Raw genomic sequence first — 13,762 nt, 5'->3', positions numbered from 1 at the left:
TCACAGTTATAGGTTAAGCGCCTCACCGTCTCACTCCGTTTCTCCTCACTGGTAACCACTGTCCTGAGATTGATGTGTACCTTTCCTACCTATATTTAAAATTTTTATTACATATGTATGTATTCATAAGCAACTACAATATGCAGCACATTTTGAGAAATGGTATCATAAATGGCATCTCATCTCACCTTTCATCCACTCAAAATCATGTGTGAGCTTTACCCTCATTGACACACACAGCTCTGGTGCCATGTCCAGTCCTGTGACTGTACTGGATGTGGGGTGCTGATGTACCCCCTACTGATGCACACTTGTGTTTTCATCTCTTCACTGTTACACTGTGCCCTGGTCACTCTCATGGCTCTCTCCAGGTGCACAAGTGAGTTTCTCTAACGTGCATACATAAAGTGCATATGATTCCTTGATTGTAAAGTACACACATCCTCAGCTTTTCAAAATGTTGCCAAATTGCTCTCCAACATATTTGTACCATATTTCCCATTTCCCCAATCTAAGTGTAAAATAGTATCCTGTTACTTTCATTACATTTCCATTTTTTCTAGCGATGTTCAGAACATTTTCATTGTTTATAATTGATTTGAGTTTTCCCTCTGAATTACCTGTTCGTATCCTTTGTTCATTTTTCTACTGGGTTATCTGTATTTTTCTTTTAATTTGTAGGATTTTAAAAGTTAAAATAAAAAATCCCAGATAGTAATCCTGTATAACAGTAATTCTTTATAATTCTGAATAGTAATCCTTTGTCTATTATATGCATGGCAAATATATTCTTCCAGTCTGGAAAAAAAAAAAAAAAAAGACTGTAGGATTTTATAACAACTCAAAGGCATCCTAAAAAGGGGCAGATCCTGTTAACATAACAAGAATTACTTTTCAGTTTTAAGACACCAATTAGTAGACCCTCTTGTTTTAAGTAAAACTCAAATTCTACTAAATCATCATTTGGAGAGTCCCTTGGACTCCCTGGAAAATGTGATCTATGTTTAAGTGGCTCTAATAGTTTCAATAGACTAAGAGGTACTCCAACTACAGTGGGAGGGACTGGGTTCTAGAATCACCCTGAGTGATGTCAACCCTTCTATGAATGCATGAAGTTCAGTTTCTTAAGTAACATATGAAGATGGCTGGCCTCTGAAGGACAAAACTGTCAAAGGGCTATGTTATGGTGAGTTCACTAAAGGGAGGCAGATTGCAGGAATATATTTTAGTTTTTTCTTTGGCAACGGGTAAATCCCACTCTTAGCATTCACTTTTTTTTTAACATCTTTATTGGAGTATAATTGTTTTACAATGGTGTGTTAGTTTCTGCTGTATAACAAAGTGAATCAGCTATATGCATACATATATCCCCATATCCCCTCCCTGTTGCATCTCCCTCCCACTCTCCCTATCCCACCCCTCTAGGTGGTCGCAAAGCACCGAGCTGATCTCCCTGTGCTATGTGGCTGCATCCCACTAGCTATCTATTTTACATTTGGTAGTGTATATATGTCCATGCCACTCTCTCACTTCGTCCCAGCTTACCCTTCCCCCTCCCCATGTCCTCAAGTCCATTCTCTATGCCCCAGCATTCACTTTAAATCATGGGTTACAACCCATTAGCGGATGACAAAATCAAGTCCATGGGCCTCAATCAGCACTTTCACTTTATTACTTTAGTGAAACAGAATAGAATAGAATAGAATAGAATAGAATAGAATAGAAAATATCAGAATGCATTACACATAGCAAGGGTAAATACTGTTTTATGAAACTTTCATGTCAGTTAAATGTGTGGGTGAGATATAAATGTATTTCTTAACTTGGTCACTCTAAAGAACTCAAGCTTAGGGACAGGGACACAACCATGCAGAAAGAGCAGGGAGACAGAGACTCTGCGAGATGACGAGTTTTAATGACACAAATGACACCCACAATCACACTTGGCTCTTCAGACAACTTGATCTTTGGGACTCAAATTTGTACAGAGTAAAGCAACACAGAGGAGCACACAAGTGACATGGGCAATACTCCTGCTTCCAGCGAGGGGGCAAGACATCTACATTTCATCATCAAAGTATCTTTTTATTCTTCTCAAATAAAAGCCTTAATTTGCTCTGGCCTCCAAACGGGCTCTAATCCCAGATCCCCATTTCCTTTCAAGACATGTTCTCTTCCCGTGAGGCCAGCTTAAACAGAAACCGCCTCACCAGAACAGCTTTTCTGTCCCTCAGTAGTCTCTAATCTAGTTGTGATGTATACAACCAGGTTTGTGCAGGTAGGGAATACACGAGACAGAGGACCGCTTTGGTGGTGCTTGTTTGGGTGGTGTTTCTTCACTGGATTTTGGTGACTGCTTCATGGATGGAGCTGGCCACATAATCTAGGTTTTTGGTGGTTAAGCCACACATGTTGATCCGACCACTTGGCAGCAGATAGATGTGCTTTTCATTGACCAGATACTCAACCTGCTTGGCTGTTGAAAACCAAAAGAGATACATAATCAGAGCAGTAGGAATCCTTTAAGTAATGGAGGTCCAGAGAGTCCATTACAATGACAATTTCCTTTCTTCCCCCTAACACAGAGAAGCAAAACAATAGGAGTTATTTTGTCCACCTGACACAGTGAGAAATACGCTCAGCAGATTCTGGAAACTACTCTTATGAGCTAATTTCCTAATCCCCAGCAAGTTTAACACGGTTCTTCCTGATGGGAATTTTAATCTGGGACTACCTCCCAACCAAACCTTGGAGGTTACGTTCACCGGGACACCCTATCCACTCAACCAAACCCACAGACCTAAGAACAATCCATTAATATGAAAAACTGGTTAAGAACTGCTTTGTTTATCTCTTCCTTTACCTCTATTTGTTTAAGCCTGAGCACCCAGAGCAACTTCCCTTTGACGTTTCATTTTCACAGTACATTGGACAAGGCCCTGAGATGAGCATTGCTGGATAAATGCTGTGTGTGCGAACCCGCAGCCTGAACACTGCAGAGACCTCTCGGGCCTGGCGCATCTCAGCTCTCATTCACACACACACACACAGGAGGGTTTTCCCATGAGTCTGCAGAAACGCTGCTGTATGAAATGGGAAGGGACTGCCTGTACTTCCCTTCTGCCACAATCTCTAGAGCTTTTTTTGCTTTATTGCAAATCCATGAGAGAATTTTAGCTGATTTTTTTCCCCTAAGTAATTAGCACCCTTAAGGCACCATCAATTTGAGGGATCAGGATAATAATAATTGTCATGGACTGAATGTTTGTGTCTCTCCAAAATTCATACTTTGAAACCCTAAGCCCCATTGTGATGGTATTAGGAGGTGGAGCCTTTGCCTGGTAATTAGGTTTAGATGAGGTCACGAGGGTAAGCATGCATGATGGGAATAGTGACCTTTATAAGAAGAGACCAGAGAGGCTTGCTCATGCACGAGCTCTCTCTCTCTCTCTCCCCCCCTCACCTCCTCCCTTCATGTGAGGATACAGCAAGAAGACAGCCACTTGCAAGCTAGGAAGAGAAACCCGATCAGAACCTGTTGATGCTGGCATCCTGATCTCAGACTTCCCAGCCTCCAGAACTGTGAGGAATAAATTTCTGTTGTTTAAGCCACCCAGTCTATGACATTTTGTTATAGCAGCCCAAGCAGACTAAGACAGTAATAAATTCATAATCATCAGAGGAGCAAACATTAGGTGCCAGGCAGTGTTCTAAGCACTTTATATTAGCTCAGTTAATCTTGATAATAACCTTATCGCCCCCATGTTACAGATGGCATAGATGGAAGTTAAATGACCTTCCCAAGGTCACACAGCTAGTCAGCTGTGAATCTGGAATTTTAAGGTAGGCAGTATAACTCCCGGCTCTCAGCTCTTAGCCAGGATACTATACTGCCTCTGTATGGAAGTGAAAAACCTAGACCCTGTACTCAGTGCTACCTTTGGGCCCCTCCAAACAAAGCCACCTTCACAGTAGCCCTGATCAGCTTTAACTATGTGAATTACAGCCATCCAAGGAGAGAGCGCCTAACCTCACACATCAACAGAGCCACGGGCACAGCACCTTGTAAAGCCTATGCCCCAGAGGTAGATGTTGTGGTTACAGGGCTCCCGCCCCGTTTTCTTAAATAGAAATGAAACTTCTCTACTTTTATGGGGAAAGGGAGTATCACAGTTGAGAAGCTAGTAAAAGTTAGGGACTTTTCCCTAGAAAAAGGCCAATATAGGCATACCCAATTTTAAAAATATTTCAGGATGAAAGCCCCTGTTCTGAGAGATAAAATGTAGAAAAGGAAGTACCACAACATGAGAATTGTAGAAACTATGTGGCGGGCACATGGGGTTCAAGTCCTCTAACTTTTCTGTATGTTTAAAATTTTTCCTAATAAAATGTCGGGAAGAAAAAAAACAAACCCTGTTTTTAAAAAGGGTAAATAATGCCAAGTTCTAAAAGTATAACTTTATGTTATAAGGCCAGGTCTATTCTCACCACTTTTCAATTCATAATAAAACTAATTTCCTACTCTGGAGAGTGGGACAATATGGATACTTCATGGGAAGACATCCCCACCTTGTGAGCTTTTAGAATATTACTACTCACATGCACCCCAGTGTTCACTGCAGCACTCTTTACAATAGCCAGGTCATGGAAGCAAGCCCATCGACAGACAAATGGATAAAGATGTGGTACATATGGACTATTACTCAGCCGTAAAAAGGAACAAAATTGGGTCATTTGTAGAGATGTGGGTGGACCTAGAGACTGTCATACAGAGTGAAGTAAGTCAGAAAGAGAAAAACAAATATCGTATATTAACACATATATGTGGAATCTAGAAAAATTGTACAGATTAACTGGTTTGCAAGGCAGAAATAGAGACACAGATGTAGAGAACAAACGTATGGACACCAAGGGGGGAAGTGGCGGGGTGGTGGTGGTGGGATGAATAGGGAGATTGGGATTGACATGTATACACTAATATGTATAAAATAGATAACTAATAAGAACCTGCTGCATAAAAAAATAAATTAAAAAAAAAAAAGAGGGCTTCCCTGGTGGCGTAGTGGTTAAGAATCCACCTGCCAATGTACGGGACATGGGTTCGAGCCCTGGTCCGGGAAGATTCCACATGCCACAGAGCAGCTAAGCCCGTATGCCACAACTACTAAGCCTGCGCTCTAGAGCCCGTGAGCCACAACTGCTGAAGCCCGCGTGCCTAGAGCCCCTGCTCTGCAATAAGAGAAGCCACCACAACAAAAAGCCCGCGCACCGCAACAAAGAGTAGCCCCTGCTCTCAGCAACTAGAGAAAACCCGCATGCAGCAAGGAAGACCCAATGCAGCCAAAAATTAAATAAATGAATAAATAAATAAATCTATTTTAAAAAAAAAAAGAAATGTGGCTAGGGAAAAAAAAAGAATATTACTACTAAACACCATTTCCATTACACTTAATATCTTAAAAATTGTATAAAGATGATTTTCCTTAATTAAGTGAACTAATTCCCCATTCCAGAACTGTGAGGACACCAAAGGCTAACTGAGCTATCCGTTTACTTTCTTGGTTAGCCTCATTTTACCCCAAAGTGTTTCAGTGAGTCTGCAATATACAGTCTTTACCACCTTTCTTTTGGCTTTTTTCTGAGCCCATTTCAAACAGGCACTCTGATGGCCCTGGTTTATAGTACCTCCCAGTACCTAAGGTTCTACTGACTACCCAAAGGCACACATCTGTCCCCTGAGCCACTCAGACACAAGCTCCACAGGGAGGTCATATCTGCACCATGCAACCAGTGGCTTGGCTTGAGGTGCTCAGGAATTACTTATTAAATGAATGAGTCCTCTATCATCAGACGGGATGGCCAATCACTGATACACCCTACTGACGGCTGACCAAGATCGTGCATGTCTGCCTGCTAGACTGTCAACTGACTTTTAATTCCAACTACCAATCTAAATTCTTATTTATGAAGTGAAAAGAGAATGTTGTAACCTAGGCAATGCTTGGAGACTAGGAAAGACCTGTTAAGAAATTAGGTCCTTCGATAATCATATGTAATATTTATACTTAAGGTTAAGGAAAACCCAAAAGGTGCCTAAGCATTTATAAAAGATGTTTCATAAATCAAGGCTCCAAGGTACAAATCCTGTTACTTCCCAGCTGGCTCTGAGCCACTTCCCAAGCCCATAAAAATGAAAGTATCTGAGTTATGTTCTGGAGGGTAGACCACACAATGCTCTTCTGAGACCCAAGCAGTCCAGGAGATGGGTGGGGCACACTGAGAAAATCTAATTTGTTCTGGTCCAAAGTCATAGCTGACCAAATGGGCAACAGCTAAGGGAGCCAAGCCCAAGAACACTGGCTGTGAGGAGTGCTGTGTCCAACAGTGAGTATTCGAGGCGGTGGGGCCACTTACGGTTCAACCCGGTGAAACTGAACATTCCAATCTGCTCCGTGATATGGTTCCAGGTTCCAGGGGTCTTGAGGGCTTCTAATCGTGCCCTGAGCTCAGATCTCATGGTCAGAATACGGTCAGCCATTGTCTTCACGTTACCTGTCCTGAGTGGACAGCAATATGAATACCAATCCACACAGGAGAGATGGTACACGAAAAAAGAAAAATTTTTTAAATGTAATTTAATCTGTAAGCTGAAAACATGATCACAACCTGCCTATTATGGTATGTGGATGCCTGGATGGGTAGATAAGAAGACCAGAGAGATAGACTTACTAGGCAGAAGGAAAGGACTTTATTTACTGATGGAGTTTATGGCTAGTCTTAGGTATACTGGCTGTAATACCACTTATGTTTTAACTCAGACTTCAGCTAGGTGCTGCTTGAGACAGGATAATATATTTTCTTCAGCTAGGTGCTGCTTGAGACAGGATAATGTATTTTATCAGGTGTAATTAAGTAGAGATTGCAGATTTAGCTACTACAAAAAAATTACTGTTTCAAAATAAGACAAAAAGTATATAAATTAGATAAGAATGAAGAGCCCCAAAATTGTTGCACTAACTTGAAGTTAGATATTCTATTTTATCAGAAATTCCTACCTGTATTTCCCAACTTTAAGGGGAGGAAGCCTGGGTGGTGGGAGAGTGGGGGAAACTCCCATTCACTGAGGGCCTCCTTCCTATGTTCCCAGTGCTCTGTTACACACAGTGTAAGTGTCAGCCCTATTTTACAGAAATAATAACTGACACTCAAAAGAGGTTCAAGTATTTTTGTCCTGCCTCTGCCAGCATAAAAGGAAGAGACAGTTAAATGTAATGGAACAATCGCTGTTCTGCATCCCCACGCTTCGCCCATCGGCGTTGAGCCCCTTACCATTCATTAAAAAGCTCAGGGTCAGAGAGGGTATGGGCCACGATTCGTGCTCCCTGAGCAGGGGGATTGGACCACGTAATTCGCACTATCTTCTCCATCTGGGAAAGGACCCGGAGGATGCTATCAGGTTCTTTCGCAACCACGGTCAGATTCCCCACTCGCTCATCTAAAAGGAAGGAGGAGAATCAGCCTTGGGGCTCCGGGGGCGGCGAGGCCGGGGCAGCTGGGCTGTAACTCATGACAGCACTCACTGTAGAGCCCGAAGTTCTTGGAGAAGGACTGGGCACAGAAGAGCTCGAACCCTTCAGACACAAAATAGCGAATGGCCCAGGCGTCTTTTTCCAGGTTGCCAGATGCGAAGCCCTGATAGGCTGAGTCAAAGAAGGGGAACAGAAACCGGCGCTGCGAGAAAGGAAAGTGAGTCAGGGCAGGAAATCCTCCTGGAACCAACCTCAGACACCGGCCTTCCTTCCCCAACTGGTGCCTGGAAGGAATGTCTCACCCCTGTCCATTTCTCCTACCTCTTTCCTTTCTGCATCCAACTCCACTTTACATCTGTTTCTCTATTCACCTAAATACCAACCAACAAATCTAACTTCGGTAAACCTTATTTTTTTAAGTATATTGTCCTAGAGTATCACGATGCTGCTTTGCCAACAAGGGCACATCTGATCATGTCACTCCATGACATCAAAGATTTCCAGGGGCTCCCCACTGCCCTCAGAATAAAGTCCGAGGCTTCAGCACAGGACCTGGCCCCCATTTACCTCTCTAGCCTCATCACTCACTCGCCCCCTCCCCTGGAACTCCAGCCCGTACCAAGAATTACTTTTACTTCCTCATATGGACCATGACCTCTGCCTTGGGCTTTTGATGGTGCTCTTCCCTCTGCAGGAAACATTCCTTCCCTGCAGCCCTGACCCATCCTCATCCTTCAAGTCTAAACACGGAAACCACTTCTTTCAGGAAGGCTTCCTCTGCTACCACTAGCCCTCCCAAAATGCACGCACTCCCCAGAGTCTGGGCTATGTGCCTCCATAGGACCCCATCAACGCAGCTGTCTCACAGTACGTGGCTGTCTCCCCAAACCGGCTGTATGCTCTGAGGGCGGGACCACCTCTGCTTTGTTCACTATTGTCCCCCTATGGCACCTGGTACATAATAGTTTATCAAGAAGTATTCTTTAAACATGTTAATGAAGAATATATACACCTTGAGCTAGAAATTCCAGTGTAGAAAGTTATCCCGAAGAAATAATAAAAAGGAGGTTTGGGGCTTCCCTGGTGGCGCAGTGGTTGGGAGTCCGCCTGCCGATGCAGGGGACACGGGTTCGTGCCCCGGTCCGGGAGGATCCCACATGCCACAGAGCGGCTGGGCCTGTGGGCCATGGCCGCTGGGCCTGCGCGTCCGGAGCCTGTGCTCCACAACGGGAGAGGCCACGACAGTGAGAGGCCCACGTACCGCAAAAAAAAAAAAAAAAAAAAAAAAAAATAGGAGGTTTATTACATATATTGTTCACAAGAGTAAGAAACCTGGGCACGAAATGGCCATCAACTGATTTAATCAATCTGTACTGTGACATAGCCATGCATGTCATGTATAACTACACTAAAAAAAAATTTAAAAAGAAAAGAGCCTGACATTCTGTATATCAAAATGTTAACAGTGGCTTTCTTTGGGTAATAGAATTTATAGTTAGTACTTATTTTTTCTTTGGGCTTTTCTCCATTTTTCCAAATTCTTCCGTAAATAGGTACTGCTGTTGAATACATCAAATATTAACACACACTATTTTAAGAGATGCTCTGAAAAGACGGGTACCTTCATGACAGAGGCAATCTGCTTCCACTGCTCCGGAGTTGGGTCAGTCCCAGTCGGGTTGTGTGCACAGGCGTGGAGGACAAAGATGGAGAACTCGGGAGCTTTCTGGAGAGAAGGAAGCTATGTAAGTTCTGACACCAGCAGGGACATGGGGGGCAGAGTCAGGGGCACAGATGGCAGGTACTCCCTCCTTACGTGCCATTTCAGAAACCACCATCTGGCCTGAGTAGGGTGTCTCAGACTCTCTCACCTATCAACTGATCCAAAGACTTTTCCCTGCTCTTCTTGACGTCATAGCATTCTGTCTACTTTTTCTTCTAATAACCCACCTCCAGATCATTCAGAAAACCCTGGAGGTCTAGTCCTCTCTTCGCTGCATCCCAATAGTGATAAGACCGAATTTCTTTAAATCCAGCGGCAATAAAGACACCATTATGATTCTCTGCAAGCAAAGGGGTAAAATGTTAAATGTTTTACAAACACAAGGAGGCATGAACAGAAGGGACTCAAGGCAGCTTCCAGGGCCCTCACAGGCTCAACATCCACTGGGTGACATGGAGGTGAGGGGTTAAGATTGAGAGGAATGACTGTGACCAACAACAAGTTTGACCAGTCTAGTCATGCTGACTTACATCCTACTACAGTGGGACCTCCCTCCTCTGGGAAGGCTCAATATACACTAAAACACAAGTTCACCAAGAGTCTTGGGATAAAGTAGTCCCAATCTGAATTTAAGCATCAGGTTACCCATGTACTACCATAATCCACTGCTCAAGCCATTCTCATGTTAGTTGATCCAGGGCTGGGTTACATTTTCAGTGTAAGCAGTGAAATTCATGAGGATAATTCCTTCCCTGCCAGCCCCGACCCATCCTCATCCTTCAAGTCTAAACACGGAAACCACTTCTTCCAGGAAGCCTTCCTCTGCTACCACCAGCCCTCCCAAAACACACACACTCCCCAGAGTCTGAGCTATGTGCCTCCATAGGACCCCATCAATATAGCTGTCTCACAGTATGTGAGAATTCCTCTGGCTTCTCTGTTTCTCCTCTCGCTACAGCTACAGGACTCACCCCAGGTTGGTGAGGATACATAGACGGGCGTGTCCTTGTTGTTTGTTCCATTGTACCATCGCGCTAAGAACTCAGCTCCAATTCGAAGTGCACCTGTTCCCCCCAAACACTGCACACCTCCTACCTGGAAGAGAACAAGCAGGGTCACTGGTTATTTAATGGTGAGGTCAGATAATATTAGGGAAAATATGGTAATGATGAGCACTTCCTTAAATGTGTTATCTCTATAAAATGTCATAACTACATGAAAAAGTATTATTTGCCCATGTTTACAAACGAGGAAACTAAGGCTAAGAAGTGAAGCACCTTGCTCAAAGTTACCAGCTACTCAGCAGAAAGGTCAGATCTTCACCCAGGAAGTCTGGAAGTCTGACCCCCAAAGGAGCGTCCCTCTGAACACAGAGGGGGAGGACATACCTAGGCCCTAGGACATACCTCGGGCACACTAGAGTGTGCCCTGCAAAGCAAACCCATCCCTTTGCACCCATCCCAAGATCAAAACTGCCCTCCAACAGAAGCCGGTAAAATAATGTTCCGAGCTTGCTATCATCAGTCTGCAATGCCCTTTCTCATCGCTATGACAAAGGCTTATTAATCCTTAGAAATGTTCTCACAGAACAAAGGTTATATGCAAATACTACTCTCCTCTCCTGAAGCTTCCTCTTATCTTAAAATGGCCTCACCTGGGCAATAATAAAAGTCCTACGTTTTACCGTTTACAAAATACCTTCACACACATTCTTGTTTGACCCTCACACAGCCCTGTAAAGTAAGTTCTAGATCCCCAATTTATACATGAGGAAATTGATTCAGAGAAGTGGTTCACCAAGGGATTCGCAGCTGGTGAGCGGCAGAGCTGGGTATAAATCCAGGCATTCTCACTCTACATCTAGTCACTAGGCCCTACTTCTGTTGTTCTGCCTAAACATCTTTGCTTTTGCCCCTTCACACTTCTAATTAGGTTTTAGCATAACTCTTTCAGTAGAGAAATGTCATTAATTACGTGTTGCTTAATATGTCTAAAGGAGAAAGAAAGAGAAAGATCACATAAGAATGTCTACTGAAAAGGAAGGACACACACCAATGTAATAACAGCAGCAACCTCTGGTGACGGGCCTAGGATGTGGGAATAGTGGTCAAAGGGACTTTGGCCTAATCTACAAGTTGTTTTTTTAAAAAATAAGGAGAATGTATTCATGTATTATTTGGAAAATTTTTTAATAATTTAAAATATATATTTAGATGTCTGTAATTTGCTATAAAATAATTCAGTTTTGGCAGGGAGGGCGGGGGAATATACAAGACTGACCAAATACAGATCATTGTTGAAGCTAGCTGATGGATCCATGGGGGTTTGTTCATTACAGTTTTAACTACTTTTGTATATATTTGAAATTTCCCACAATAAAGAAGTAAAAAAAAAAAAACTTCCTAAAGAAGAAAAGCTTCCAAAATCTTTAAAAAAAAAAACTAACGTCAACACCAATGCTGAAAGATGACAAAGGGGAAAAAAAAGAGAAAAAAAGAGACCTCTTTCATGAATATTGATACTAACTTCCTAAATATTGATGAACAGTATGAATCCAATAGTGCATATAAAAATACTCCCTTGGTCAAGTTAGTCATCCCACGAATGCACGATTATTAACAAATATAGGAGTGAGTCAGTTTTCCTGGACCTCTCCCATGTATATATGTTATTAAACTTTGATTTTCTCCTATTTTAAAAAAAAGAGAAAAGAAATATAAAATTTGTCATGCTGTTAGATAGAGAAAATGATCACCCAAATGATCATCATAACAGGAGAAAACAATAGAGCTATTTCTGATATAAATGCTTGGTAAAAAAAGAAGCAATGAGACTTCCTAAAAATAACTAAAAAGAAAAGAAAATAAGATCCAGCCATGATGAGTAAGTCAGCTTCATGAAGAACACTGAATCACGAGCAGAAGTTCCCTTTAAGCTAGGAACTAGGCAATAATACCAATTATCACTATTATTCCCCACTGCTCTATTTATATTCAGAGATCTGAGCATCTGTGAAAGAACATCGCCTGAAACATGAAACAGAAGTGAAGTTGACGTTCAGGAAAATGAGGAACTGAGCACAGCATCCACTGCAGAGAGGAGCAAAGGCAGTGGACTGGGATGGAAAAGGTCACTGTGCATCAGATGTGGTTCTTCAAAGTGGTCCCCCCGAGCACTGGTCCCTTCCCATTACTTTATTTTCTTTTTATGTTAATAATTTCATTCATTCATTCATTCATTTATTACAGTAGGTCCTTGTTGGTTATCTATTTTAAATATAGCAGTGTGTACCTGTTGCTTCCCATTACCTTAAAGGTTTGGGCTTCACATTGTGACCTACCTGGATTCCTTACGCAAATCTCGACCAAGGTGATGTAACCTAAATGTACATTCATTTTTTATGGATTTGTCATCAGCTAAGCTGAATGTCAACTTTATTCATTATTTCATATTTCAAATACCTCAGCACTTTGTATAGGAATGTTGATACTTCCTATACAAATGAGCAAGGTCTCCCTTAAAGCAGGGACTTAAAGTTATCATGGATATGTGACAGGTGCATGTGGATATCAGTAAAGACATCCCCAAGCATAGTTTTTATATTTCCTGTGCTCAGCTTTTTTTTTTGTTTTTGGGGGGTTTTTTTGTTTTGTTTTAATTAATTTATTCTTTTTTCTTATTAGTCATCCATTTTATACACATCAGTGTATACATGTCAATCCCAATCTCCTGATGCATCCCACCACCACCTCCGCCCCCGCCACTTTCCCCCTTGGTATCCATACGTATGTTCTCTACATCTGTGTCTCTATTTCTACCCTGCAAACCGGTTCATCTGTACCATTTTCTAGGTTCCACATATATGCGTTAATACACGATATTTGTTTTTCTCTTTCTGACTTACTTCACTCTGTATGACAGTCTCTAGATGCATCCACATCTCTACAAATGACCCAATTTCGTTCCTTTTTATGGCTGAGTAATATTCCAGTGTATACATGTACCACATCTTCTTTATCCATTCATCTGTCGATGGGCATTTAGCTTGCTTCCATGGCCTGGCTATTGTAAATAGTGCTGCAATGAACATTGGGGTGCATGTGTCTTTTCGAATTATGGTTTTCTCAGGGTATATGCCCAGTAGTGGGATTGCTGGGTCATATGGTAATTCTAATTTTAGTTCTTTAAGGAACCTCCACACTGTTCTCCATAGTGGCTGTATCAATTTACATTCCCACCAACAGTGCAAGACGGTTCCCTTTCCTCCACACCCTCTCCAGCATTTGTTGTTTGTAGATTTTCTGATGATGCCCATTCTAACTGGTGTGAGGTGATACCTCATTGTAGTTTTGATTTGCATTTCTCTAATAATTCGTGATGTTGAGCAGCTTTTCATGCTTTTTGGCCATCTGTATGTCTTCTTTGGAGAAATGTCTATTTAGATCTTCTGCCCATTTCCGGGTTGGGTTGTTTGTTTTTTTACTATTGAGCTGCATGAATTGTTTATATA

At 42.3% G+C, this 13,762-nt stretch overlaps 1 protein-coding gene across 1 annotated transcript in view; it reads right to left on the bottom strand.

Annotated features, from left to right (window-relative positions):
* Positions 1-1,646: 1,646 nt before the first annotated feature.
* The window catches only part of GOT1 (glutamic-oxaloacetic transaminase 1), a 29,925-nt gene continuing 17,809 nt past the window's right edge, over positions 1,647-13,762 (bottom strand). The window contains exons 3-9 of the mRNA XM_030865303.3: positions 10,224-10,347; positions 9,480-9,592; positions 9,151-9,255; positions 7,581-7,731; positions 7,330-7,495; positions 6,415-6,557; positions 1,647-2,476 (exon numbers count right to left, since the gene is read on the bottom strand). Coding sequence (XP_030721163.1) covers positions 2,337-2,476; positions 6,415-6,557; positions 7,330-7,495; positions 7,581-7,731; positions 9,151-9,255; positions 9,480-9,592; positions 10,224-10,347 — 942 coding nt within the window. The 3' untranslated portion in view covers positions 1,647-2,336. The remainder of the gene's footprint in view (positions 2,477-6,414; positions 6,558-7,329; positions 7,496-7,580; positions 7,732-9,150; positions 9,256-9,479; positions 9,593-10,223; positions 10,348-13,762) is intronic.

Source organism: Globicephala melas, chromosome 16 (assembly GCF_963455315.2).
Source record: "Globicephala melas chromosome 16, mGloMel1.2, whole genome shotgun sequence".
In the NCBI taxonomy this organism is placed as follows: Eukaryota; Metazoa; Chordata; class Mammalia; order Artiodactyla; family Delphinidae; genus Globicephala; species Globicephala melas.
Note: the sequence above shows the minus strand (reverse complement) of the source record. Positions and strands in the feature narration are given on the sequence as shown.